This window comes from Bactrocera oleae, chromosome 5, assembly GCF_042242935.1.
Source record: "Bactrocera oleae isolate idBacOlea1 chromosome 5, idBacOlea1, whole genome shotgun sequence".
NCBI lineage: Eukaryota > Metazoa > Arthropoda > Insecta > Diptera > Tephritidae > Bactrocera > Bactrocera oleae.
The window spans coordinates 46,414,899-46,440,663 of record NC_091539.1 but is presented as its reverse complement, the minus strand read 5'-3'; the positions used below and the strand labels follow the sequence as shown (position 1 = coordinate 46,440,663).

At 36.7% G+C, this 25,765-nt stretch overlaps 2 protein-coding genes across 2 annotated transcripts in view; one reads left to right on the top strand and one right to left on the bottom strand.

Moving 5' to 3' along the window:
- The window catches only part of LOC106616323 (kelch-like protein 5), a 167,729-nt gene that overhangs the window by 86,610 nt on the left and 55,354 nt on the right, over nt 1-25,765 (bottom strand). The window contains exon 2 of the mRNA XM_036365980.2: nt 19,461-19,742. The gene's annotated coding sequence lies outside the window, so the exon portion shown is untranslated. The remainder of the gene's footprint in view (nt 1-19,460; nt 19,743-25,765) is intronic.
- Nucleotides 8,446-8,796, top strand: LOC138857519 (platelet glycoprotein Ib alpha chain-like). The gene has a single exon (XM_070110295.1). The coding sequence runs from the start codon at nt 8,446-8,448 to the stop codon at nt 8,794-8,796; it is 351 nt and encodes a 116-aa protein (XP_069966396.1).

The following is a 25,765-nucleotide window of genomic DNA, read 5'->3' as shown; positions in this document are numbered from 1 at the left end:
TCCTAATTAAATGCAAGATTGCAGGTTTCAAAGGTGCATTTCTTATAGCATTAAAAGGTATAACAATATATCTATCTTGATTTTGTTAGAGGATTGTAGTGTTGTCTTGGATAATAATTTATGCCAAATGTCGTGACAATCTGTACTAAAAACCTTAAAAGCACTCATGGTGCCGCGTAATAATGGTTAAAAACACCTAACTGCAGGCAATATTCTCGAAATGAGGATCCACTGCTTTTTATTTAATTATAAGCTTTGACCAGAAGCCATATACAATCTTCTATGTTAAATTTCGTGAAGATAATTTTTCAAATAAAACAGCTTTCAATACAAGTCTTGATTTGATTAATCAGTTTTATGGCAGTTATATCCTATAATGGTTCGATAATATATTAGGTCAAGTTCGTTCGGGTTTTTCAAAAGATGATAACTTGGTGTACATTTGTCCGATTTAAGTCAAATATGCGCCGTTTTGTTTGTATACATGTTGCCAACATCATTATACCCTTCTCGTAGAAGGCTGCGTCCCTATTGGCAAAAAACTCGGAGAGCCAATTTTCACAGGCCTCTCTTGAGGCTAACTTCTCACCATGGACAGGAAAAGATGGTAATCACTTGGTGCCAGGTCCTGACTATAAGGTGGGTGCATTACCTCCCATCCGAGCTCCCGGAGCTTCTGACGCGTCACCAAAAACGTGTGTGGCCTGGCGTTGTCCTGAGATACTACAATTCGGCCTCTGTTGATCAAAGATGGCCTCTTCTGGATGAGTTCTGCCTTCAAGCGGTTCAGTTGTTGGCAGTAGAGGGCCGAATTTAGCGTTTGGCCATAGGGGAGCAGCTCGTAGTAGATGCTTCCTTGCCAATCCCACCAAACACACAGTAAAACCTTCCTGGCCGTCAATGTAGTATTTGTGAAAAATGGAATCACGCTAAATGTCTGAATATTACAAAAGATGACGTGGCTAAAATTTCAAAGCAAAACAACTCGCTAACCAATCACTGTTCGTCATTGGACAAGGGAATTACTCAAGTCGAGAAATGCTTAAAAAATACCACATCAGAGGCTCTTATGACCGAATACGTCATAGCTGAGATAAATGATCATAAAAGGCGCGAAGCAAATGTCATCTTGTTGGGGATCACTGACTCCAACAAGGCTACTGGACAGGAGCGTTTGGAGGATGATCGGGCTACACTGTTAACGATATTACCTCCAGATCTCTCAGCCAAGATCCCGAACTACAAAATGCGTCGTCTAGGGCGTCCAAATGCTGGTCGCAATCGTCCACTGCTGGTCGAAACGACATCAGTAGGTCAAGCTAGGACCATCTTGAAAACAAAGGTACCAGATAACTCACGCGTAGCCTTCTCATCTCGAGAATCGTCGCTCTAAATTAGATTCACTGGCAGAAGACGGGACGTCTAATAAAACAATTAAATATGTACATGGAATACCAAAGATTGTGGACAAAAAGTTTCGCGCGTTCCGCGAGAAAAAAAACAACTCGTAACTCTACAGTTCTACTATCAGAACACGAGAGGTCTCAGAACTAAATTAAGCACATTTTTAACAGCCTCAGCCAGTAGTCAATCAGATATCTTATGCATAACGGAAACATGGCTCCAAACGTCAATAATTGATGGTGAAGTTGTCGACAGGTCTTACAACATCTATAGAAAAGATAGGGATCCTATGGTCAGTGGTCTTGAAAGTGGAGAAGGAGTTTTCATCGCAGTAAAGCGTTCCATTCAATCTGAGCTGATTGTCATAAACGACAACAATCTATGCATTCCATTCCAGGAACTGGATCGACCTTTACAAACTTGACTGTATAGATGATAAATGGAATTGATTTTACCAAAAAGCGTATGAAGGGGTTGATAGATTCGTTCACCGGCATGCTAAAAAAACCCATCAACTATCCGTGTTGGTTCACCTTAGAACTTATATAAAAAATAAAACTAAAAACTAGGCACATGCAATCTACAAACAAAGGAGCACAAGACCTAACCATAAGTGGTTTGCGAGCATAAGATATGAATGCCAAACATTAAGTGGTTATCGAAATTACGTGGCCCAGGTAGAAGACTCCGTCAAGACGGACAGGCGAGCCTTCTGGAAGTTCATGAAGAATAAGAGAAAAAACAACACAGATACCTATATCGGTGGAAGTGCGATTAAACAATTCAATTCAAACACTGGAGAAGGAATCAGCAACTTATTTGCATCTTTTTTCGAGAACACCTATACATCCAATGATGCTGGATATACGCAAGACTCAATGGCCGTACCTGCCGCTTCAACTTATCATGATGACAATTCTGGAGTAAATTGCAACTTACCTGACGTGGATGCCAGTTTTGATGACGTTTATAAAAAGCTAGCATCGCTAGATATAAATAAAAGTGCAGGCCCCGATGGACTACCAAATATATTTCTACGCGGTTGTGCGGTAGAACTCTTTGAGCCAATATCTCATATTTTTAGTAAATCGCTATCAGAAGGGACATTCCCAACGTGTTGGAAAAAGTCATACGTCTGTCCAATACATTGATCTGACGTCTAAAACTACCGTCCATTCTGCATCCAATCATCACTAGCGAAGCTCTGTGAAAAAGTGGTCCTATCACAACTGGCAGCGTCCTTCAAGGATATTATCATCACCCGTCAGCATGGATTTGTTGGCGGACGATCCACAACAACTAATTTGTTTATCTATATTAACTACATACTTGTGTCTATGAATGCTGGCACAAATGTTCATGCAGTATACACAGACTTCAGTAAGGCGTTCGACAAAGTTGACCATGAAACATTACTAATGAAACTCTAAATTCTGCAAGTCACTGTCATTTTTCTTAGCAAGGCAAACATCAACAGCAGCAGTAGAGGAATTAAAGAAAAAGTTCCAGATCAACTCGCTACCAGCTCGACGCGAACTGGCAGACTTAATGTTCTTTTATAAAGTGGTTAAATGGTTTTATCGAGGCTCCTGAGGTATAGGACAGCTTTGAAATAATCACAGATGGGCCAAGTCTTAGACGCAGACGCTTTATTAAAACAACCAAGTTACTTAAAGCTATGTCATACATGGTCCTAGAAACAGGATAGCTAATTATGTAAATGACATGACTCCTCTGATCCAGTTCTTCGGAGATTCCATCCCTTGCTTCAATATTGAATTGAGAAGACATCTATACAACTACTACAATGGCTCAAACTCGGATTATATTATATTATATTATTTTTAACGTTAACTGAATTTTGTTTCTTCTCTTTGGATTCTCTATATTATGTCTCATTAAATTTTTGTTTAAGTTACTTACTATATTCTGCAATACTAATATTAATAATAACATTATTATTCCCTTTTACTGTATATTGCCGATTGGCGTTTACGAATAAATAAACAATTAGCCCAACGAATGCCGCACCTACAACGGCAACGGCTACACCAACATCACCACCACCACCATTTCCTACGACATCGCCTACAGTGACAACTATACAATTGTTTCGTTTTCTAGATGATGTTACTTGACGTTGGTGAAGACGTAGTCGACGTGGTCGAAGACGTTGCAAACAAAAACATCGGTCCAGCTATGATATATAATTGAAATTAGGGGAGCATGTTACTTTGATAATAAAATACCCTTTTGTCAAAAATGGGTTACGTCGCGTCAATACTTTCCTTAGCCCCCATATACCTAATATAAAGATTTTCGAACTTCCAGTTGCCTTTAAACCACATATATTGGCCATTGTGGGACTTTAAAAAAAATGGATAAAATCGGACAAAAACTTGCCTTAGCCCGCATATAACTGATATTCAGGATTTTGAAACGTCCGGCTGACATAACTCCGTATATATGTTTATTTTTATATGTTTATAAAATTGCCTGAAAATTAGTTCTCATGTATAACTGCGCAATGTCAAAAATTAATGCAACCATTCCTTCCATTTCTCTGCCAGCAATATACCTAATATAATATAAAGATTTTCGAGCTTCCACCTGACTTTAAACCGTTTAGGTTGGTCAAAATGTGTGATATTTTAATGAAATTAAGTAGACACGTTTTTTTATGGTTGAGCTCAATATAAATAAATTGTTCTTGCTCTAAACCACATATGCCTATTACAATGAAGCATATCCTCGTATTTCAAGCTACTTTAATACTTATTAGACTTTATACATTTCATATTTATATGAAAATTTATTACTTCTTAGACTTTATATTCTTAAAAAGAATTAGCGAAATCGGTTCGGCTGTGCTCGAAATTTGAGCTTAGCATCACATTCAGTTATTAATTTTTATATTATAAATAGATAGTACATATATTCGGTCATTCGATGCTATGGCTATGATATGATTATACATTGAACTATTTAATACAGTGAAAATATTATTTACGATTAAAGGCAAACACTTAGCCGGTATAAGAATACGAGGGATTTTACTTGAGCTTTAATTTAGAAGATGATTCATACAAATATTTGTCAATGGAAGAATTAATGAAATTTGGCATTTTACTGAAAATTTTATTAAATATTTTTTTTACTTTTGAAAACATGCTTGTATTAATAAATACATTTTTTTATAAATTGTTTTTAATTTTTAAAATTTGAGATTTAAACTATCCTACCATTTATGTTGGATTAACCTGGACCTGGAGTGTGCTAAATTTGACTAAAATCGGTTCAGTAGTTAAGGAGATAACTCCGGACAAAACGTGACACGTAATTTATATACATATAGTATGTATGTATATAGATATATCTCATTTCAGGATGAGTTTCGTATAATCGCTGACGATAAACAGAATTTAGTAATAAAACTGAGCCTATGACCTTCAGAATAAGTTAATATGATACCAAATTTGATTGTAATCCATTCACGATTTTGTCCATCAATGATGTTGATGATTTTTATACTCTTGCAACATGTTGCTACAGGGTATAATAATTTAGTTGTTTGCATCACCTAAAACTAATCGTGATAGATAAAGTGCGAAACCGTAATTTTAAAAATGTCATAATTAAGCCGCAAATTAAAATAAAACAAGTAAGGTAGGGCTAAGTTCGGATGTAACCGAACATTTCATACTCTCGCAAAGTCAAATGGTATGTATACTTTTACTTTTACTCGTTTGAGAAAAAAAAATATTAATACTCATTGACCGACATATTCGGTATGAAACTGGTTAGAATAGCGAAAAGCATTATAAGTAGGATATGGAAGTTGAGGGTAGTATTAACCCGATTTTATCAATTTTATCAAGGTACCTCACAGCCCATACCCAATCATATGGAGTAAGGTCAGACGAATGTTTGAAAATCCCGATATTAGTTACATGAGCGCTTGGTAAAATTTTCACTCGACTTCATCTATTTTAGGCACAAAAATACCTTGTTATGAGTAAAATACGCTCTCTCATTTTCATTGAGATAACTCACATATTGGCCGATATATGCGGAAGTTCAAAAACCTTTATAATAGGTATATAAGGGCCATAGGAAGTGTTGATCCGATTCAACCCATTTTTGACATAAAAAACACTACTGTGGACTACTGTGGGACTTTCATTTATTTATTTAGTTATATGAATTTCAGTTATATATCGTACACATTGACCGATATTTTCGGTAAAAGTCAACTATAAACACTGAGGTCCACATATTCAGTACCTAATACCTGCCTAATTTTGAATGCAGTTCCTACAAAGTCATCTTATACTATCCCAGAAATGAAATTTAATGTCTCTGGAGTATTTAGTGCTTCAGTTATAGCGCTTTTAGTAATTTTTAAGTACCTTTATATGGGGAGTCGGCGGAGTTGCCACCCGATTTCACCCATTTTCACATTGGCGATAGAGGTGCTAAAACATTTATTTGTAGTAATTTTGTTATTATAGCTTTAGCGGTTTAGGAGATATGCACACTAAACCTATTAGGGGGCGGGACCACGCCCATTTTCACAAAAAATTTATCCTATATACCAAAAAACAGTTTGGTATCTTATTGTGGAGCTTAGTTATTGCAATTTATTTGTTTTTGATTAATGGCGTTTTATGGGCGTGGAAGTGGTCCGATTACGCCCACCTACGATTTTAACCGTCTTACGGTATTAAGAAACATGTCTACCAAGTTTCATAAAGATATCTCAATTTTTACTCAAGTTACAGCTTGCACAGGCGGACAGACGGACGGACGGACAGACAGTCACCCGAATTTCAACTCGTCTCTTCATTATGATCATTTTTATATATGTAACCCTATATCTAGCTCGATTAGTTTTAGGTGATACAAACAACCGTTAGGTGAAGAAAAGTATTATACTCTGTAGCAACATGCTTGCTAGACTATAAAAATTGTAATTTGGTATAGGAAATCGCAGTAGTGGGAACACTTGTGATAAACAAATTTTTAAATAGTGGACGTGGATCCACTCCCAGGCCAATAAAGCTATATCAACCAAACTTGCTAAAAGGAATTAATTTTATCATCTCTTCAAACTCTTTGAGAAGCGTTAAATTTCACAACCTGGATGGTACGGAAGCCCAGATAAGGAGAAATCTGAATGGATAGAAATTATTTAGGGTGTGCAAAATTTCTTAGGAAATAAAAAGTCTCCAGACTACATTCAACATATTGAGCAGCTCAGGTTACACTTCTGGAGATTAGGATATAACATGAGCATCAATATGCACTACCTCTTCAGCCATTTAGACCGCTTTCCGAAAAATTTAGGCGACTTAATCGAAGAACAAGGAGAACGCTTTCATCAGGATATTCGCACTATGAAGAAACGAGGTCGTTGGAATACAAATATGATGACTCCTTACTGCTGGAATATATTTAATACTTCTAATTTTGTGTTATTTTTAGCTAAAAATGTAATATATTCACATTTCAAAAACTAGAGATGTTATAGAAAAACTGGAACGTGGAAATATCATACAAAATTGGGTAAGCAACTTGATAAAACAAATCTACTATTTTTCAGTGTAATTTAGTGTTATTTACATTTGGAAAAGCCGAACTCGAGAATTTAATTTTACACCTCATTGCCAAAGTATCCTCATCTTGCTTTAAGAATGACGAAATAGGAAGACACTCTTTAACAGAATTTCCTTGATTTTACACTTAATCAAAAGGGAAGAAATACAAAACATAAAGAAACATTAATATAGTAATTGTTTTTTCTGAATTTTAAGTTTCGAATGTCCTGTTTTGAATTCTGTTTTGACCACTTTTTTTTCAACTCTTTCTATATATGTCTTCTTCATTTTGTTCGTTAAACCGAGTACTGACAAATACCCGTTGTTCGTTACTTAAGGTACTCAATGTAAAAAAAAGCTTGTTCTTGTTGTTTTGTATTTTGCATTTTTAATTGTTCCAAAAATATTTTCTTAAGCAACTTCCATTATTTTACGTCTAACCACGTCTGCGTCTGCGTCCACCTCTGCGACGACGACGTCTGCGTCCACCTCTACGACCACGACGACGACCTCTACCACGCCTTCTACGGCGACGTGCACGTCCCCCATTATCGACGCCTTCCACGGAGTTGGTGAGTTGACGTACAGTAGCCTCGACTTCGTTTTGTTCCTGCGCCTGTGCGGCATTTTTCGCGTTCTCGTTCCTTAAAGTCGAATTAGCAAAGTCGTCTTCACTATTGGCATCGCCATCATCTTCCGCCACCCTATCATCATTTTCATCAAAATCGTCCTCATTGTCTTGGTTATTGTATTGATTCGTATTCAATTGATTCCTGGTATTTTGCTGCAATTGCTTACGTGCTGCAAGCCTTTCATGCGCAAAAGCGCGTCGAATCTGCTGTGTATTCGCGGCTGCAGTGCGCTCAATTTGTTGCAGCAAGCAAAAGATCGCTAGCAACGCTGCCAAAAAGTATATAATCTTTGAAGACATTTCTGAAAAAACAGCTGCTTCGGTCTGCTTTTGGTGATCGCTCGTCAGTTGATCGCAGCGATTGATGCTGTACTCGGCTCATCATGTAGCTTTTATAGCTGAGTGGCAAGCGCGTTCAGTTGTGAGGTGGGCCGCTTTTGCGCCAACACTTGTTCAAATACAAATGTGTCGTTTGGGAGCTTTTGCTTCTTCCAAAGTTTTTGTGAATGAAATGAAACTCAGTAATTAGAAGTAATGGAGCATTTATGTACTTAGTAAATATGTACATATATATTTCACAATGTACTATAATATATTCGAACCATGGAGAATGGGTCAATAGTTTCTCGTTACAAAACACACTACAGTCATCGAATTTTCGAGCAATTTTGTTATATGTCAACCTAAGTTTAACCCAAGCTCACTAGTATAAATACCGATGCAAGAGCTGGTTTGATATTACAACCACTCCAGCTGCATTACAATCGAGTGATAATCCGTAAATATACGACAAAAGTTAAAAGTTTATTAAAAATGATTTTGAAAGTCGTACTGTTACTACTTGTAGCAACACAAATGCGTTCTTCTGACGCTTTTGGTATGCAAAAGATGTGTATGTTACTTGGTACGTGTGGAAATCAAGGGGCGGGCGCGGGCGGTGGCGCGGCCGCCGCGCCGATCCCGATAGTGGCACCAACCGTACCTGTCACTTATACAATAACGCTAATCCCTACAAGTCCAACGACTCCAACGTCACCGCCACCACCGCCACCGCCACCACCACCGCCACCAACCACGCCGACAACACCAACCACGCCGACAGGAGCAGCAGCACCAACAGCACCAACAGCGACAGCAACAGCAACAGGAACCGCAGCAGGTTAAAACACAATTATGCGATCAGGATCTTAATCGGTACGAACATAAACATTGTAATAAATATTTGCTGATGAAAAAAAAAGTTTAAGTGTTTAATTATATATTTGTGTAAATATTAGGAATATGGGTTGGGTTCTCTGATCTGATGATAAACTTTTTTCATAATTAAATGCAAGATTGCAGGTTTCACAGGTGCATTTCTTATAGCATAAAAGGGTATAAAAATATATCTATCTTGATTTTGTTAGAGGATTGTAGTGTTGTCTTGGACAATAATTTATGCCAAATTTCGTGAAGTTATCTTGACAAATTAAAAATGTCTTTCGTACAAAAAGGGAGTTCGGTACCTCTCTTGTAAGTAAATTCTGTGTCAATCTATACTTAAAACCATAGAGGCACGTAATAATGGTTAAAAAAGAGGAAAAAAAGATAATTTGTTAAATAAAACGGCTTTCAATACAAGTCTTGATTTGATTGATCAGTTTGTATGGCAGTTATCTTCTCTAATGTTTCGATAATATTATATATGTATACACGTCACAAAGTTTCCGACGTTTCCTTTTGGGAAACTTCGTGGCAAACTTAATATATCCTTCACAGTCTGCGGATCCATTCTATGGAAAAGAAATCCTTTTTTATTTTGTTTGGGGTATAATCATAGTTAATTTTTCTGTCGAATGGGGAAGGTAGTGAGGGCGATGAGCTTAAATCGTTTATTGTGAACATCGTGCTATTCGCAGGATTATACGATAGTTCCTACGTGATATTTATCATCTCATGTATCGTCACTAGTAATTTTGCTTTAGTATGGTTTGGAATTATGTTTTTACGATGGATAAATTGAAAACGTTACACCGTGTGAATAAACTACTTTGGCCTACACCATTAGACCTAGAGGTCTGCTTCATGCTATGATTTTCGTAGTTATATCCACGTATTTTTCAGTGATACTAGATGATACTCAGTTAAATTATTATACAAGACATGTCCATTTGCTGTTCTAGAATCCTAACATACTACATTGATAAGAACTACCAAACCTATTATCTTAAGCTATTCAACAGTATCTTGGAAGGCATCGTGTATGAAGCGACACAAATGTTAGAAATATCTGATATGAACTTCGGCATTCACGAAGCTGGTGCCGAAGTGAGAGCAATAAGCTTTTACTGATCAAATCGATTTATGGAAACTTGTCAAACTCAGCATATTTCTAATGTTAAGAAATGGCTTAATTTAAGGGGTTATAGCCACTTGCGAATCGAATTTTGTTTTTGCATATACATGCAGATATCTAAAGAACATATATTTGAAAATATTTTGTGAATAATTGCAGGTGATCCGCAAATAGTTTCAGAGGTATGAACGTATATGTTAGAATTTTATAACTTATTGTAATCGGCTCCTAAAACTTTAAACACGTTTTTCTCCAAACGTTACACTGTTTTCATAGTCGGTGAGAAAAATATCTCCGTAACGGCTGATCGACTTGAAATTTTTACACGACCTTCGCAAATATATTTGCCAGTTAATCATCGAAAGAATAAGATTTTGGTAATAATTTCGATTTTTGAAACCACTCTGAAATGTAAATTTTTTTCACAATAAACAACTTTGACTCAATCATAATCTGTATTCATCTATTGGAATACCAAACATTTTTGGTTTTTGGATTAAAGGTAATTTTAAGCAGAAAATAATTCCTTGCCACCGGGCACCTTTTTACTAGAGATCGGCTACGGTATCAAGGGAATCTAAATTTTTTTAAAACCGGCAATTAAATTCTTGAAATCTATTATTTTTTTTATTAATAAAATCAAATGTCTCTTAAAAAAAATTATCAAAAAAGGTCTTCTGTTTCTGACTTGTAAGTGGATGCAATCCCTTAAGTAAAACACAAAATTTGTTGGATAAGGCCAACAAGTTACAGATAATGTAAAATGGACATTATTATAGTTTCCTATAAATTCATACTTAATCCGGTGATGATCCGTGTAAGAGATGTTAGTTGAGAGTTGGTGGGGTTCTTTTATATAACCCTAAAATTCGGAGAGTAAAGGCAACAGTGCCGTCACTACTTCTATCCGACTTTGTTTGTTGTATGTCTAGTTTTCTTTGACAGAAATGGGTTTTCATTAGAAAGTTTGAGATTTACTCGACCTTTAAATACATATAAGGAGCCTAATGATCATTTGATTTCTATTTGAAAGCTCTACAGACTTCAAATACTACACAAAATTCTTTATACATTTTCATTAATTTTTCATTTATTTAATTATACTTTTATGATATTTTTCTAATTTACGTCTCATACTGTTTAGCCTCGTCTGCGATTTCTCCTTCTGCCACCTCTGCGTCTACGACGTCTACCACCGCGACGTCCCCTCCTTCTGCGACGCCTACCGCCACGACGTCTTCTATTGCGGCGCCTGCCGCGTCTAGCGCGTCGTTGACGGGGGCCATCAACATCATCTTTATCGTTATCTTGAGTTCCATTCCTCAGCACTGTTTGAAGCTTTGACTGGTCCACGACATTGTTTGCAGCTTCATTGTTAGTTTCCGACAGTTGGTTTTCGGTATATTTACTGTTGGTGCTTTCTAAAGCGCCTTGTGCTTGTTCTTGCTTATCCCTTAGCTGCTCTTTGGCGAATACGCCTTGTGTATAGCAGCATATAACTGCTAACAGCACTATGAAAATGCTAAGCTTTAGCGACATCTCTGTGTTTGTACTTAGTTGTTGTACCAACGAAGCTTATAAATCAATTGATAATTTTGAACTGTGTGGTAACGCTTTTATAACGGTTTTTTATGCCGCTTTAGAGTCACTAAACGGCGAGCGTTGACATATTGAATGCATTTTACTGCAGATGTGTAAATTCTGGATTCAAGCTTAGTCTTAGTTACAATGTTTAATTGGTCTTTGCAGCTGAGCCAATATAGCCTAATTATGAAACTTATAGGAATGGTACAAAATACTACAACACTTTACTATATCTCAAATAGGTAATGTATACTGTGCTATAATGTGACGAAACCTTTGTCATCACCAAAACCCTAATTGGCGCCGCAGACATGGGTCCTGAAGGTGGACTCATTCGCCTTCGTTTTATGTCAAATTTTAACAAAACCAAGAAAAAGCGTTGATGAGGTTGCAAGCTATAATATCCTCCACCAAAAAATGTGTCTATAGAAGAACTAGATTTTGATCGTGTAGTTTGTATTTCAGCTATATGCTAAAGTGATTCGATCTGAACAGTTTCTTCGGAGATTCTACCGCAATAATCAGTACCAAATTTTGTGAAGATATCTCTTCAAACAAAAAAGTTCTTTATACAAGAACTTCATTCTGATCGTTCAATGTGTATGGCAGCTATAAGCTATAATGGTCTTGGGAAGAAAAAAACGTCTACAAAATTTCATATCGATATCTCGAAAACTGCGGGAGTAGTGAGTGCTCTCCGACGTTTCCTTCTGGGTGTTACAAACTTCATGGTCCACAAATTGCCACGGAGATAGAAAAGTGTTATAGCTTCAGATGGTCATTAATTGGAATAATACAATTATACATATTTTTCTTAATTAAACGATCAATCTTTGAAAAAAGCGCTATAGCTTAGGCCTAATATACAACCGTTTTTTAAGGCAAGTGTTTTTCTGCATCATCTACTAATATTCGAGTCTTCCGTTTCTTTGTTAGTATAGCTCTACTATAGTTTTCAGGAGTTTCTCTCGAGAAATTATTGTACAATGACGATCCGCCAGTCGATGAAAAGGGGTTGCCAAAGGGCCAACAAAAAGGGATCATCAAAATTGTTCTTGATCATTTGAAAAAAAATTTACTAGGCTATATAACTAAGCTGGGCTCTGATCTTATAAAAATTGCAGTGAATGTAATATTGGAGAAATTTATATATCAGCTATCGAAATTACACTTGTGATTGCTTCAGTCTTAAATTACCTCGAGGATATTATAGCCTAACGTGATTAATTCCTTTTGAAATTTCTTGCAAGTATATGAAAACACGCTTTCAATTTTGGAGAATTTATTGTAAATCTATATTTAACTCTCAAAAGTTTTATTTAATCTTTGTATCTTGGCATTATTTGAATCATTTAAACGCGGCGTCTATTTCTGCTAGCTGCCCTGCGTTTGGCGTTGACGTCTCGGGAATACTCGTTGCACTCTACGCCTGCCACCATCAGTATCGTCATTCACAGCATTGGACATCGCTCGTCTCGTCGAATTTGCTGTGGTAGCCGGTACTGGTGTCGGTATGTAGTAGCCGAGCGGTGGAGTGGTATAAGCTTGTGTTGGTGGTGTCACAGACGAGACTGTGAAGGTGATAATCGGAGGTGCTATCGATGACCGGAAATGCCACTGCCAAAAGGTAAATTGCAGTTTTCAACAACATTGTCTAAAGTGAAGCGCAGAATCGTTACTCTGTTCGAGATATCTTTTATACTAAAAGGTCCCAGTTGAATTGTATAGTGTATTCGTTGATAATATTGCTTGTTTGAGGAACACATATGTATTCGCTTAAGCAAATTGTTTGTCTAGAAAAGTGTGTACAATCGATTGGGAGCGGGTTCTGAATTGCCTTAGTGATAAATATTTATTTAAGTTTGCTTTGAAAGTATTTTTTATGTTTGTACAAATGTAACAATTCTTTATGATGAAATTTGGTTGCCACATTTTTTCCACTTCTATATATGTGTATGGTATATATGTATATGGTAAGTATTATAAATATATATACGAATATAAGCTCTGCAAAGCTAATTGTAAAGTTCCATTATTTAACTTTTTATTTTTTCTGTTTGTAGCTTAATCGTTGAATTTCTAATGAAGATTGGTTCCGGATTCCCTACCTTCATCAATAATTAAGTGGCCCTGATGTCTACGAAAAAAATCCTGAATATGTTTGCTGGGAACTAAATTTGATAAAGACTTTTATTACTGTGATGACCCAGAAGGCGTCGACCTAGTGTTGAAGACTGGTCAAGACTTATGTGAGTGGTGGTAGAGGCCATACGACTTCTCCACTATACTAACAACACTTGAACATCAGATCGGCGATAGCGCTGAACCAATCGAATTCATATTCACATTAAGATATTTCTTACTATTCTTCAGCGGGCTGAAGATTTCAAACCATTATGGAAACGTTAAGTATGTAATTTCAAAACTCGCACTGAAGTAGCTGTGTTATTATTTGCTGCAACATGATTTCTAAAAAGGCGATTTTCGGAAATTAAAAAGTGAAAAAACCCGGTATCAATTGTTTTAAAATTTTAAGGGTATATTTACACATATGTTAAGAATACACAGTAAAGTTTTTGCTTAAAAAAATTTAATATTTTCCAAGTTGCACATTAGTCCGGTTAATTTACACATACAAAGTTACAAAAATGCATAAAAGCTGAAACTCAGCAAAATTGCTCAAAACATAGTTATAAAAGAAATCTCCAAAGTCCTAATCGTTAGGGTGTGTGCAAAAAAAATTGGCACGAGGTCAAAGGTAAAAAAATAAATTTTTCGCAATTTTCAGCAAAACCATGAGTCTTTTCGCAAAATTAACTAAGATCAAAATTGTAGATCACAAAATTCTCTACATAAAATTTGTTTCCTAAGAGCCATCATTTTTGAGATATCCTCGGAACGATGAGGACTTGATATATCTCTTATAATTATGTTTTGAGTAATTTTGCCGAGTTTCAGCTTCTCATGAAGTTTTGTAACCTTTCTCCTTACTTTAGGCCTAAATTGACCGGACTACCTACACCTTTACGTTTTTGTTATTTCTGAGTATTTCTACGAAAGAAATTTTTTTTTCTATTTATGTAAGACAAGATACATGATTTCAGATTTCGTTTGTGATATAGTTTGGCCTTCGCTGTTACTAATTTCACTGGCTACATTACCGATGCGACTCTGCTGTTAATATGTTTAATAGTTAAACGCCTGCATTATTTGCCGGAGCTAAGCAGTGTTCTTAGAAGCTGGTTGTCTTTCCTGCAAAAAGCTTTGTATCATAGCACAACAGGCGGGTGAGAGGCACATAAAAGTACGCTGTAGCCTTTTGTTGTTGCTGGCGCGACGCTACAAAGACACCACCAAAGCTGTGCATCTTTCAAAGTTAATTGTAATTGTTATTGTAATTACCTGGTTATGGCGGCGCATTGCGTGTCGCCAAAATTTGTAACAAACTGCTTTTTGTGTCGTCTTCAGTCGCCTGTCGTCTACTCACACTCACCCTCTACAGGTACATTAGCTGCGCTTTAAACCCTAAACTCATTTCAAGCGACACAAACACACTCAGAATGTATTCACGCGCATTTTAATCGTATATCATACATATAAGGAGACTTGGCACTATAATACATTATCTTTGGCGTTTTCAGCGAGACATGACAAATGCGCTGTAACAACAATTTGCTTAATTGCTCGCAATTATCTTAATGAGTGCAGGCAAGAAAGGATTCTGCTCGGCAGCATTCCTCATAGACTATGTGTACGCCTGTGTCTGTATGTGTGTGTGTGAAATAATTTTTGATATTTTTGTTCATGTTGTTGTCGTCCGTAAGAATATCGTAAACTTTTATTTTTATTATTTATGAGCGTACTTTAGCAAAGGGGTAAGCATACGCAGTGGGTTCCTTTGAGCATTACGTACGGGTGTATGACATGCCATTTGAGTGTGTGTGTGAGAGAGAAATCATTGATCAAAGTCCAAGAGAATACCCTCTTATTGGAAAATTAATAAAGCCACTGCATATTTATATAAACAAATTTTAAGTTTTGCTTGCAAACAAATGATAAACATGCATTCAAAGTTGTCCACGAGCAATTAAAGCACTCCACTCATGTTATACGTCCTGATCGAAATTTTCTTTAATTCTCTTTATGGCGTCAATTGACTAACAGTGAGTCACAACAAAAGCTAAAAGCTACGGGAAGTCAAATGTGGCAAACATAACCACACTTGCTTTGTAGAGGACTAACAAATTAGATAGAATCACATTGAGATATGAATTCATTTTATTATTTTGGTGAAAACTCCATCAACCATTTGTCCACCTTATTAGACAATGACGATGAAGCGCGGAACTCAAAGACTCCAAAATGGTGTCGTAGTTTTTCTTATTGATCGTGTAGCTTACCAGTACTTATTTTTAGCGAATCTCGCACTGAGTCGCGCTTTTAATGTTGAGCAACCTTTAGAAGTATTTTCTTAGATTTGATGTCATATTAAATTATAGCAAAGTGTCCAAATCAACAAAAGACTTAGGAAAGTAAAACAGGTAACTTGACATGGTTTTTGTTCGTTTCTCCAGTCTCAAGTAATTAGGTCTTCTCAAAATTTTTGTCACAACTATTATGAATTAATGACGTCTTTTCCAAATTACAGTATTCTGAAAAAATTGGTACTAATCGCTAGTTTCAGAGCGCTAAATAAGATTTCACTAAGCAATTCGAAGTCCTTCGGCGCTGAAATAGTCGTTTTATCTAACATTACTTTATTCACAATATTTGAAAAAAGCGACGAATAGTGTCATTCAAGCGAAGTTTCCTCTAGAAAGTGTCTCACATTTCATGATTAGATTTCGGATTTTTCATTGGATCTTACTTGGAAATCAGTTAGACTTTCTTAGATATGCAGTCAACAGTGTGACGAGCGCTGCACATTCAAAGTCGAAAGTAGTTTCAATAACAGTGGATGAATGGAATACTGATCAGAAAGTGTGTGAGGATTACGTACCGCCCTTATCAGTTCGCTCTGGTATTGGATGTAAGTAAGTTAAGAAAGTTAGGAGTAACAAAGAAGAGGGCCTCTATCTGAGAATATAAGTATAAACTGCTGGAAGTTTTAGGTTCAATGGAAATCAGACACGTCGTTTCGATACCGATACGATAAAGGTGAATAGCCGGAGTAGGGCATAATTTTCACAGAAGACTCAGTCTATACAAGTTCTCACCACAAACATCTTTGTTTTTATAATTAAGTGGCAGGCTAATTATGTCTAAACAATTTCAAAATCAATGTCTTTAATCGCGAAACCCATTATTAAACTAGCCATTTTGCTATCAACACTGGGGCACACCGAAAACGGTACATACAATACCAAAATAGCGAATGAGTTGTATTCCTTTTTCACACGCACACTCTCTCACGTTCCGCACGTAAGCTTTCGACTTTTGTTTGCTCTACTCGTTAATCCTGCTGGCAACATTAGATACCTGCGAATCGAACACATACACACCCATACACTTACATGACACCAAGGTGAAGTCTGAACATTTGATTTGAGTGTAGTTGCCATTTTGCGCTGTTGAAAATTAGTAATCAGCAGCTGTAGCAACAGCCAGATGGCTTAATAAAAGTGTGTACGTGACCATTGCTTAGGAGTTCGGGGAAATAAGCTGCTTTGTGGTCGCCTAACGAGTGACCGTCGAGTCTTGTATTGTGCCATGATGAGCGATAAGCCGCCGTCCAATGGTTTCGTATTCCGCATTAGGCATTTGGACGTGCGCACATCAAAGTTTTGCTCCAAAACGTGCATGGGGATCGGACATCATTTAAGCATGTTTATACGGGTATATCAATAAAGGTATCAACATCAATAGAAAAATTAAGCATATTGCATGGATAGCTATTAAATACCTGATTTGATATGTTACCGTCTGTCGGTCTGGAGTAAGTCCATATAAGGTATTTATTAAGCGAAATTGGATAACTAAAGTCATGGGTCTCCATGGATTTATTTTTCTTCGTCCTTCCTCGTCAAAGAGAAAATCACTCATCTATATATACATGTTTCCTTTTTCCTGAGCTTAGATTCTGTGCAGATAAAAATCTTAGAGTTTTCATTCATCGGCAGTCATTATCATCAATAATTGGAAGTATTTTTAGGGTAAAACACATCTCTCCACAATCATTCAAAAATGCTAAGGGTACTTATGAGCAATCTTATTTCAAATACAATCATATTTCAAATACATATAGCCTCCAAAAAAAGCCGAGTTTAGACTTTCGGAATTCTCATATCAATAGTTTAATTATGCTTATTAGGGTGAGTCAAAAAAAAAAACGAATATCGAATTTATGAATTAAAAAAACTTATATCCAGAGAAAAAATATGCCTCAATTTTTTCACTTTTCAAAATTTATAAAGGTTAGTTTTTCTGGCCACTAATGGCCATACTACTGTAATTTTGCAAATTATTAGTGAACTTGAAGGTTATGGGGTTAATATGAATCGAAGATTGAACTTTTTTAATATATGAGGTAGAAAATATGGAGATGGTCAGCCAGAACGCCATTTGTTTGTTCTATAAATTGTAATGACTCAGCTTTCTTAAGACTCGAACTCAAACATGGCAAACAACCATGAAGAGTTTCTTTGTGAAATCTGTGTGTGGCAACAAAATCTTGATACAATTGTAGTTATACGTAACTAGTTATATGACCAAAAATTAAAGTTTCTTAACATATATATATATATAATAAACGAAACGACAAAATATGTTTGTAACAGTAAAAAAATTTACCAGATGAGACAAAAACAGCGACATTCTGAGGGGGTCGTCTTTGATCGCAAACATGTTGGCTTATGAGATATCGGGAGTAGGCTGGGGATGGGAAAGGATTAAGAGGTGTTGATCTAAGCTTAACAGATACTTCAAACTGCTATCATTAGGTGCATTTAGAGTGCGATTTCGTGATCTCTTGAAGAAAAGCAAATTCGTAGTGCGTAGAGAAGTAGAATAAGGCCTTTTTAAGCTTTGTAACTGTAAAAATACAGGTTAGGCCAAATTTTTGAACTAAAATATGTAGTTATGTCTACGGAGGAACAAATTAAGTCTTTTACATTTTATAACTTAAATATTTTGATGAAAAAATGTCGAAATGAAAGCTTATATTAAACATTATATACATACATATGTATATACTATATACTTTTAATTTACAACCGTTATTTCAAAGCCATTCCTTACCGCGCATATTTACGCCACAACCGCTTTGATCATTTAGCCGCTAAGTTAATATAAAAATATTTTTCTTGCAATTATATGCAGGCAAGGAAATTGAAATTTGTGCAGGCCCACACCACCCCCTTCTAACCGGCCTCGCGCCACAAACAAATAATACTGCTGATTTTTTTATGCAACGCGCTGTTTGTGGCACAATTTTGTGTGATGCCTTAAGAATGCAGAAATTTAACCACTACAACAACAACAACTATGCGATGGAGACAACACAGCAGCAGCTGTGTTCAACAGTCGGCGAAGTCTGTTTATTTGCATAATGCGGTCGTACGCCGCACAGATTGTGTTTGTGGAGAAAGCAAAAATCCTACAAAGATGCTGAATACCTATACAAGCGCACACTTCTATTCATATACCATACATACATACATACATATTTATTAATTTATTTTTAAGGAAAACATAAAGTTTTGTATGTGTGTGCTTGTAGTTGCGAAGAAAGACCCGACTTTCAAGCCGCACTTCCTCTCTACACTACCACGTACCATAACGGTGAGTTTTTAATAATTTCATTTTCGCGACTCTTTTAACAAGAAACAGCCTCGGCAGTATTTGTGGTCGGCAGTTGCTTTCTGCTTTGCTTAGTTATTTATTTTGTAGTACAAAAAATGTGAGTACTTACTTTGTAAATATGTAGTTGAGTGTTTATAAGTGTGTGTGTGTGTTGAAGAAGACAGCGATTTGGTCTCTCTTAAATTTCATTGGCGTTGCAGATTACACGTTTCTCTTGTTATTTTGTCATTTACGCGCACTTGTTTTTGCTTTATGTAAGTTTGTATTGTTGTTGTTGTTGCAACATGCCTATTTGCATAATTTCCCCAAATTGCCAGTATTGTTATTATGCTTTTGGTGTAAAATTACGCGCAACTCCCTCATGTTTGCACATTTTGATTCAATATTTTTCCTGGAAAGAGAAAAGGAAAGAAAGAAAAAAATTAATTTTTTTTGGATTTAAAAATGTTTTGGATTTGCTGCATAATATATTATAAGTAGCAATATTTGGGGCTTAGCTTAAAATTGGAACTGCTTTAATTGCCGGAACCGGAACTTTAAGTGCCGAACCGGATGAGTTCTGCCAATGAAGTGAAATATCTAACCATATTAAAGGCTGTTGGAAGTAATCCTAGTAGTTGTCGCCTGCATGTATTGGTTGGTTTCTCACGTCTGCGGCTTTCTTGAGGATTACAGTCTAATTATATTGCATCTTACGCAACGTGTGCCGGATCCATTTTCTTTTACGGCACCGGATTTCAATGTGAAGAGGTGTTTGCTTGGAGGGTCCATTAGCTGACACCGAAAATGGTTTATCTCTCTACAATATTAATCTTACCTTCACGTAGTGTCTAATATTTAATAGGAACGAGACTCTGGCGCCTATATAAAGTCGGTATACCCTTATCAACAGCTAGAAGAAGATTTCCGCGCCTTCCCAGCCAGTTGGCAAACCGGCAGCTCCGAAACGAGGCTCGAATACAGAAGCGTGATACTCATCTTAAAATTAACATATTACAGAAACTAAAATAAACTAAGAAATTAATCTTTACAGAGACAAATTCCGGCTACTCATGGCATTTTACACTGGCCTCAAGAAGCCTATTGTTTAACATGGGAATAACCTCTTATTCAAACTGCCGGTTTTGCAACATGATGCCGGAAACCTCCAAGCTCCTGATTCTAGACTGTACAGCAGCCTGAAGACGGAGGATCAAGGTCCTTGGATCTATGGTATATATCTGAATAGCACCCAGCAGAATCCTGGAATTTATCAGAGTGCTGAGGCTATGTAAGTCTGTGTAACAGAGGAGAAGCCAGAATAGAAGTTAGGACAGTGCAAACATAAATTAATGTCTATCTGTCTATCTAAACAAAGAAATACTCATTGCTGTGAATCAAAGGTATATTGTGAAGATTCTATGTATGTATGGTATACTACAAATTTATTGGAGGAAAACCACCTGCTTTTGGATGATATTATGAAATCTCATTAACTTTCATTTAAACCCACTTTAGATAATGTCTGAGGATTTTCGCTTGCAGCTATTTATAATACAGATGAGCAGTATTTAAATCTATACCAATTTCAATATATTCGAGGACAATCTAGTGAAATTGTAGAAGAAGCTTTTTGCAGCCGTACTTCACTGAAGAGAGGAAAAGAGCACGACGGAGTGGGTAGTTAAAGCATACTATTTCATTACTTAGATTTGGAAGGAGGTTGCCTTTAAGTTATTCATATGAAAATATAATTTTGAAATTAGGGAAAATTTTTTTTTACAACGTCTAGATCTTTAAGCAGCGCATCTCCACGATCTTAAATGGGAAAAGGCAATACAAAGGAATCATCAGGTCTAATGGATCATCAACACTGAAAACTTTTCAGAGTGCACCAAAGGAGGCCCTGGTGGGTTATCTAGCCTCTAGCTTTCGAAGGCCAATAAAGTTAAATATTGAATAGATATAATGAAACCCAATAAAGTGGTGAGATTAAGTTAAATTAACTAATATTGTTAAACGCTGGAACATGATTTACACTTCGATAGCTTTTCCTTTCTGGAAACTCATGAAGTTTCTATAGATTCGACCACAAAAGTATATATTACAAAACCCACAGCCATCCTCTACATATGCATTAAGAACACATTTGCTTTACTTGACAAAAAAGTATAATAAATCGGAGGGAATTTATAAAAATTAAAAGCTTAGTAAATACAATATATAATATTAAATATAAATATAATATTAAAATATGAAATTCGAAGCACTTTACTTCCGTTTCGTTAAATATGTAAATGCTAAGTATCTGAATTATTCAAAAGCTTTACGCAAAAAGAACTCAGCACTTCCAGTGGTAACATCATTTGATGTGAATGGGGAAAAATGACAAATGATCGCGTCGAAAAATTGCCAAATCTGCCACAACAACTGTGGATTTGAAAGCCATAAAGCAAAAACAATTGCCTGCACCACGAACACGTGGGTATCACAGTTAAGTTGTCATATTTCTTCAGCATTTGTGTCATCACCTTCGACGGCGGCTGTGGCGGTAAACGTGTAATGTGCGGCATTTATCGCGTCAGTTATAGCGAAAAACACTTTGCGCACACGTTAACACCGGCGACACTGTCGCTGCCGAAGACTGCGCTTGCTTGGATGGGGCAGGTCGTTCAGGTCGTTAGTGGTACAAACGCCCACCGTGAAGGCTTTATCCACGTCTCCTTGTGCCACATAACTCTAAATATAATATAATGTGTTCGCAGCACAATTGTTTACCCTTAGCGCGCATAAATAATGTGTGTGGCATGACAAAGCGGAAGCGGCAGCTGTGCGACAATATTTTTTGGGTTCTCAGTGGAAGTCTCCTTACGACTGCAGTTAGTACAGTGTATGGAAGAGCTTTTCTATAAATATGTGCGTATTTTTTGCCGTTTGCTATTGGAATTCCCGTTTTGTTTTGGCGACATGGTTGTGTTGCGCCAAAAATATTCATAACCGTTTCTTGTTGAAGTAACGGTAAAACAGTGGAATGCATTAGAGCTTAAGACATTAAATGGCATGTCATTTGCGTCGACGCTCGGTAAATTCATCGTGCTTTTTCGTTAAAAGATTTTTTTTCCTTATATGTAAACTCCCTGTATTTCTAGCTTTTGATTCTTAAGTCGGTTCAAAGACATAAACACGTGTTTATTTCAAGCTAATGATAGCTCTGCCGTGCGCTTTATTCTTTATTCTTTACTGCCACACATTTGCTTTATGAAACTTAAACTCGGTCGCATATGTTTTTGTCGTGTTTGACATAACCTTAATGTTCCGTTACGGAAATAAACACGCTGTTTCTTATAAAAAAATATCTTTAAAGCGTTACTTAAGTAATGAAGCGCTATTAAAGTGTGCTCTTGGGAAATTGGAGACGAAATATATAAATGTAATATAGAAACATATAGAGGCAGTGCTCTACAAACTTGATATCATTCGCATAAAGACACAAGCTCTTTCCCAGCTCTCATTCTTTTTCTGATGGCTGTGGAGTCATGCAGGTGCGAACTATAATGTGGATGCATACGAACCTGCCAACCAAGCTTCTGGAGCTACTGGTAAGTCTTTATCGATGTGCATTGTCCTAAAGGAACATACTACCTCTCTTATGTGCCAACTGGGCGCTTCTGGGCGATTGGTTAGTTCAGATGGTCCATTTCTTAACAGTTCAAATCCGAAATAAGCATTTGCCAGTGAGTAAGTAGCTCATAGTAGATGATTTCATGACCAATTTCATTTGACGTTGTCGCAAGTTCAGCACCTGTAATCCTTCGCTTCAGAAATAGTTCGATTTTATTACGATCGAGTCACAGATGGAAATTCGTTAACTTCTAAATGTGTCGGATCTCTCCAAATATATCGGCAAAGTTGGAAGCAGTACTTGAAGTACATTTAGAAATCTTGTTGTTTTTTTTAAATAAATCTCTATATAGGCTTGAGTAAAAGAGCCAAAATTCTATGATGACCGTCTTGCCAGATTGACAAATGATTTCTGAAACCAACAACGAGATAGTCTACTCGTTTCTTTCGCTCTAACTGTTTACATTAACAAATGAGAAAGAGTTTTTTAAGCCCCCTAATCTCATGTCCTTAAAAATACTCTGTGTGATTGTATCAAAGCTGTGACTGAAACATTCTCACACTTGAAAATATTAAATTTGAGCAAAAGTTCTGAAAAACACAAAAATAAATCCAACTTTTGTTACCAAATTTTGGTGGAAAACTTTTTACTCTAAGCGAGTTCGTTCACATTTCGGGTGTCATTGACTTTCCAACTACGTAGCACTCGGCGTTCTGATTGCTGTTGTTGGTTTCAACGAAAAGTGGTTTTTGAACTTCCGCCTACCGAACGCAGTTTTATCGCAAATGTCTCAACAAAGTTCCGAAGTTTTCATTAACTTTTATATATGTATGTGTGAATGTATGTAGACATTTATAGATATGCATGCAGTCGGTATTTATGTTCGGACTTGAACGACCTTGACATTGAGGAACCGGGTAATGCTGAAAACGAAATTCAAACTGCAAAATTGAAAGCACTAAAAGGCGTGAGTAAGAGAATTATATATGAAAACGCTGAGAAAATGCGAAACTTCATTCATTTCTCATCACCGGAAGTGTGGAGACTTTCAAACAATCACCAAACTTTGCGCCATTTTATATTAAATTATTTGTTTGTGTGTGTGTTGTATCAGTCTGTATTCCTGTTTGTGTGTATGTCAGTCGTCGTAGTGGTGGTGAAGTGGCGAAGTTATTGGCTCGGAACCCTTTCAGTGGAATTGTAAGCATATACGCACACGCTTAGATACTACTTAACAAGAGTTGAGGAGAGTATTCTTAGAAGAAGTCATCAACAAGTTGGTCCAACAAAGTCGTGGCTACAAAAGTTATTAAAAAGTCAACTTTTTTAAATATGAACGTTGTTGTTGCCAATATGCGCCTTATGTGTTACATAATGCGAATGCACTTCCTTGTGGCAGAATGAGAGAGAAAGCCAGAAGGCAAGGTTATTGTAGAGATGCCCTAGTTGGAAAAAGTAACTACATTTTTGTAGCAGGAAAGTTTTTTCGTAGGAATTGTCCATAATAATTAAAAATCGTGCTGACTATGATGTTCAGAGGAGGTGTAACTTTATCTGCTAGAGAAAAACCCCAGCAAAAAACGTTTTTTATGAGGTACATTCCAAGGCCAGTACTCATTAACTGATTATTAACCCTAGTACGGTTACACATGTAGGAGAAAGGTACTTCAAAGTCTTAAAAAATCTTTGGTTTCAGATTGTTCGATTTTACAATAACACACACAAATATCCGAAGCAGTACATATACTCTCACTCAGGGAACACATTAGAATAGCTGTTTTGATTCGACAGGTTAAAGGTTATTTTTCACTTTTTAGAAAATTGGTTGTATGTAATTTGACCAGTTTTTCCGTCTGGGTAATCTACTATAGAGTTATGAAAAGTGTGATGAAAATAGAGCGAGCTCTTGAAAATAAAATTTACTGCTTTAATTACGCTTTGCCAAGTAAAAGATGCTGGTGATTTTGCAAGTTTCAAAGAGATTTTATTGTCTGAGCGTTGTCTCCCGAAAGCTAAAACTCTACGCGGCTTTTTTACTATTTAAAACAAAAAAAAAAAAAAAATTTAAGGGGCACGGCGTTCTCGGCAGTCAATATATGAAAATAAAAAGTTTCTTAATGAAAAACTCAAAATTAATGCAAGCAACCAAAGTTTCCATAAAACCCTCTCTGTGGTTCAGTCCATCTAATACACCCTGCCACACTTGTGCGAATGTGTTGAACGCACCGTCGAGCGGCCATCTTTTCTCCGTCTCAACGCTGTTGCCTGGAATGACGCTGGAAAGCGCTGGAATTCTGTAAAAGTTTTATAGCATTTAATTGCAAACTTTGTTTTGCCGCAATACCCGCCGGATTTTAGCTCGTCCCGCCACCGCCGGCGCGCCTTGTGTGTAGCTACGCAGCTTGTCTGCCACTTTCGGGTTTTGGTATGCATACGCATATGCGCAATCGACGTGGAGTTTGGCCCAGTTTTCGTCGCCTACGACAACAACCTCTGTCAGGAACTAGAGAGAGAGAGAGATGACGTCGGCTGTGGCGTTGGCGGCAAGTGCGTAGTCGCTTCGTGTTTAGTCGCAAAAGTTTATACTGCATTTTTATGGGCCTGTTTTTGCTGTACGCTCCACGAAAGTGTACGCTTTGAAAGTTTTGTTTGTTTTCAAACTTTGTTTAATGGGTTTTTAACCGGAATAAACTTTTACAAAAATCGATAATTCCTAACAGCCACCGTCACTACTTCGCGCCCCGTCGTCCTTATCTAAGCATTTAATATCTTAAATTTTTGCTAACAATAATTTTATCGGTTGCGATAATTTT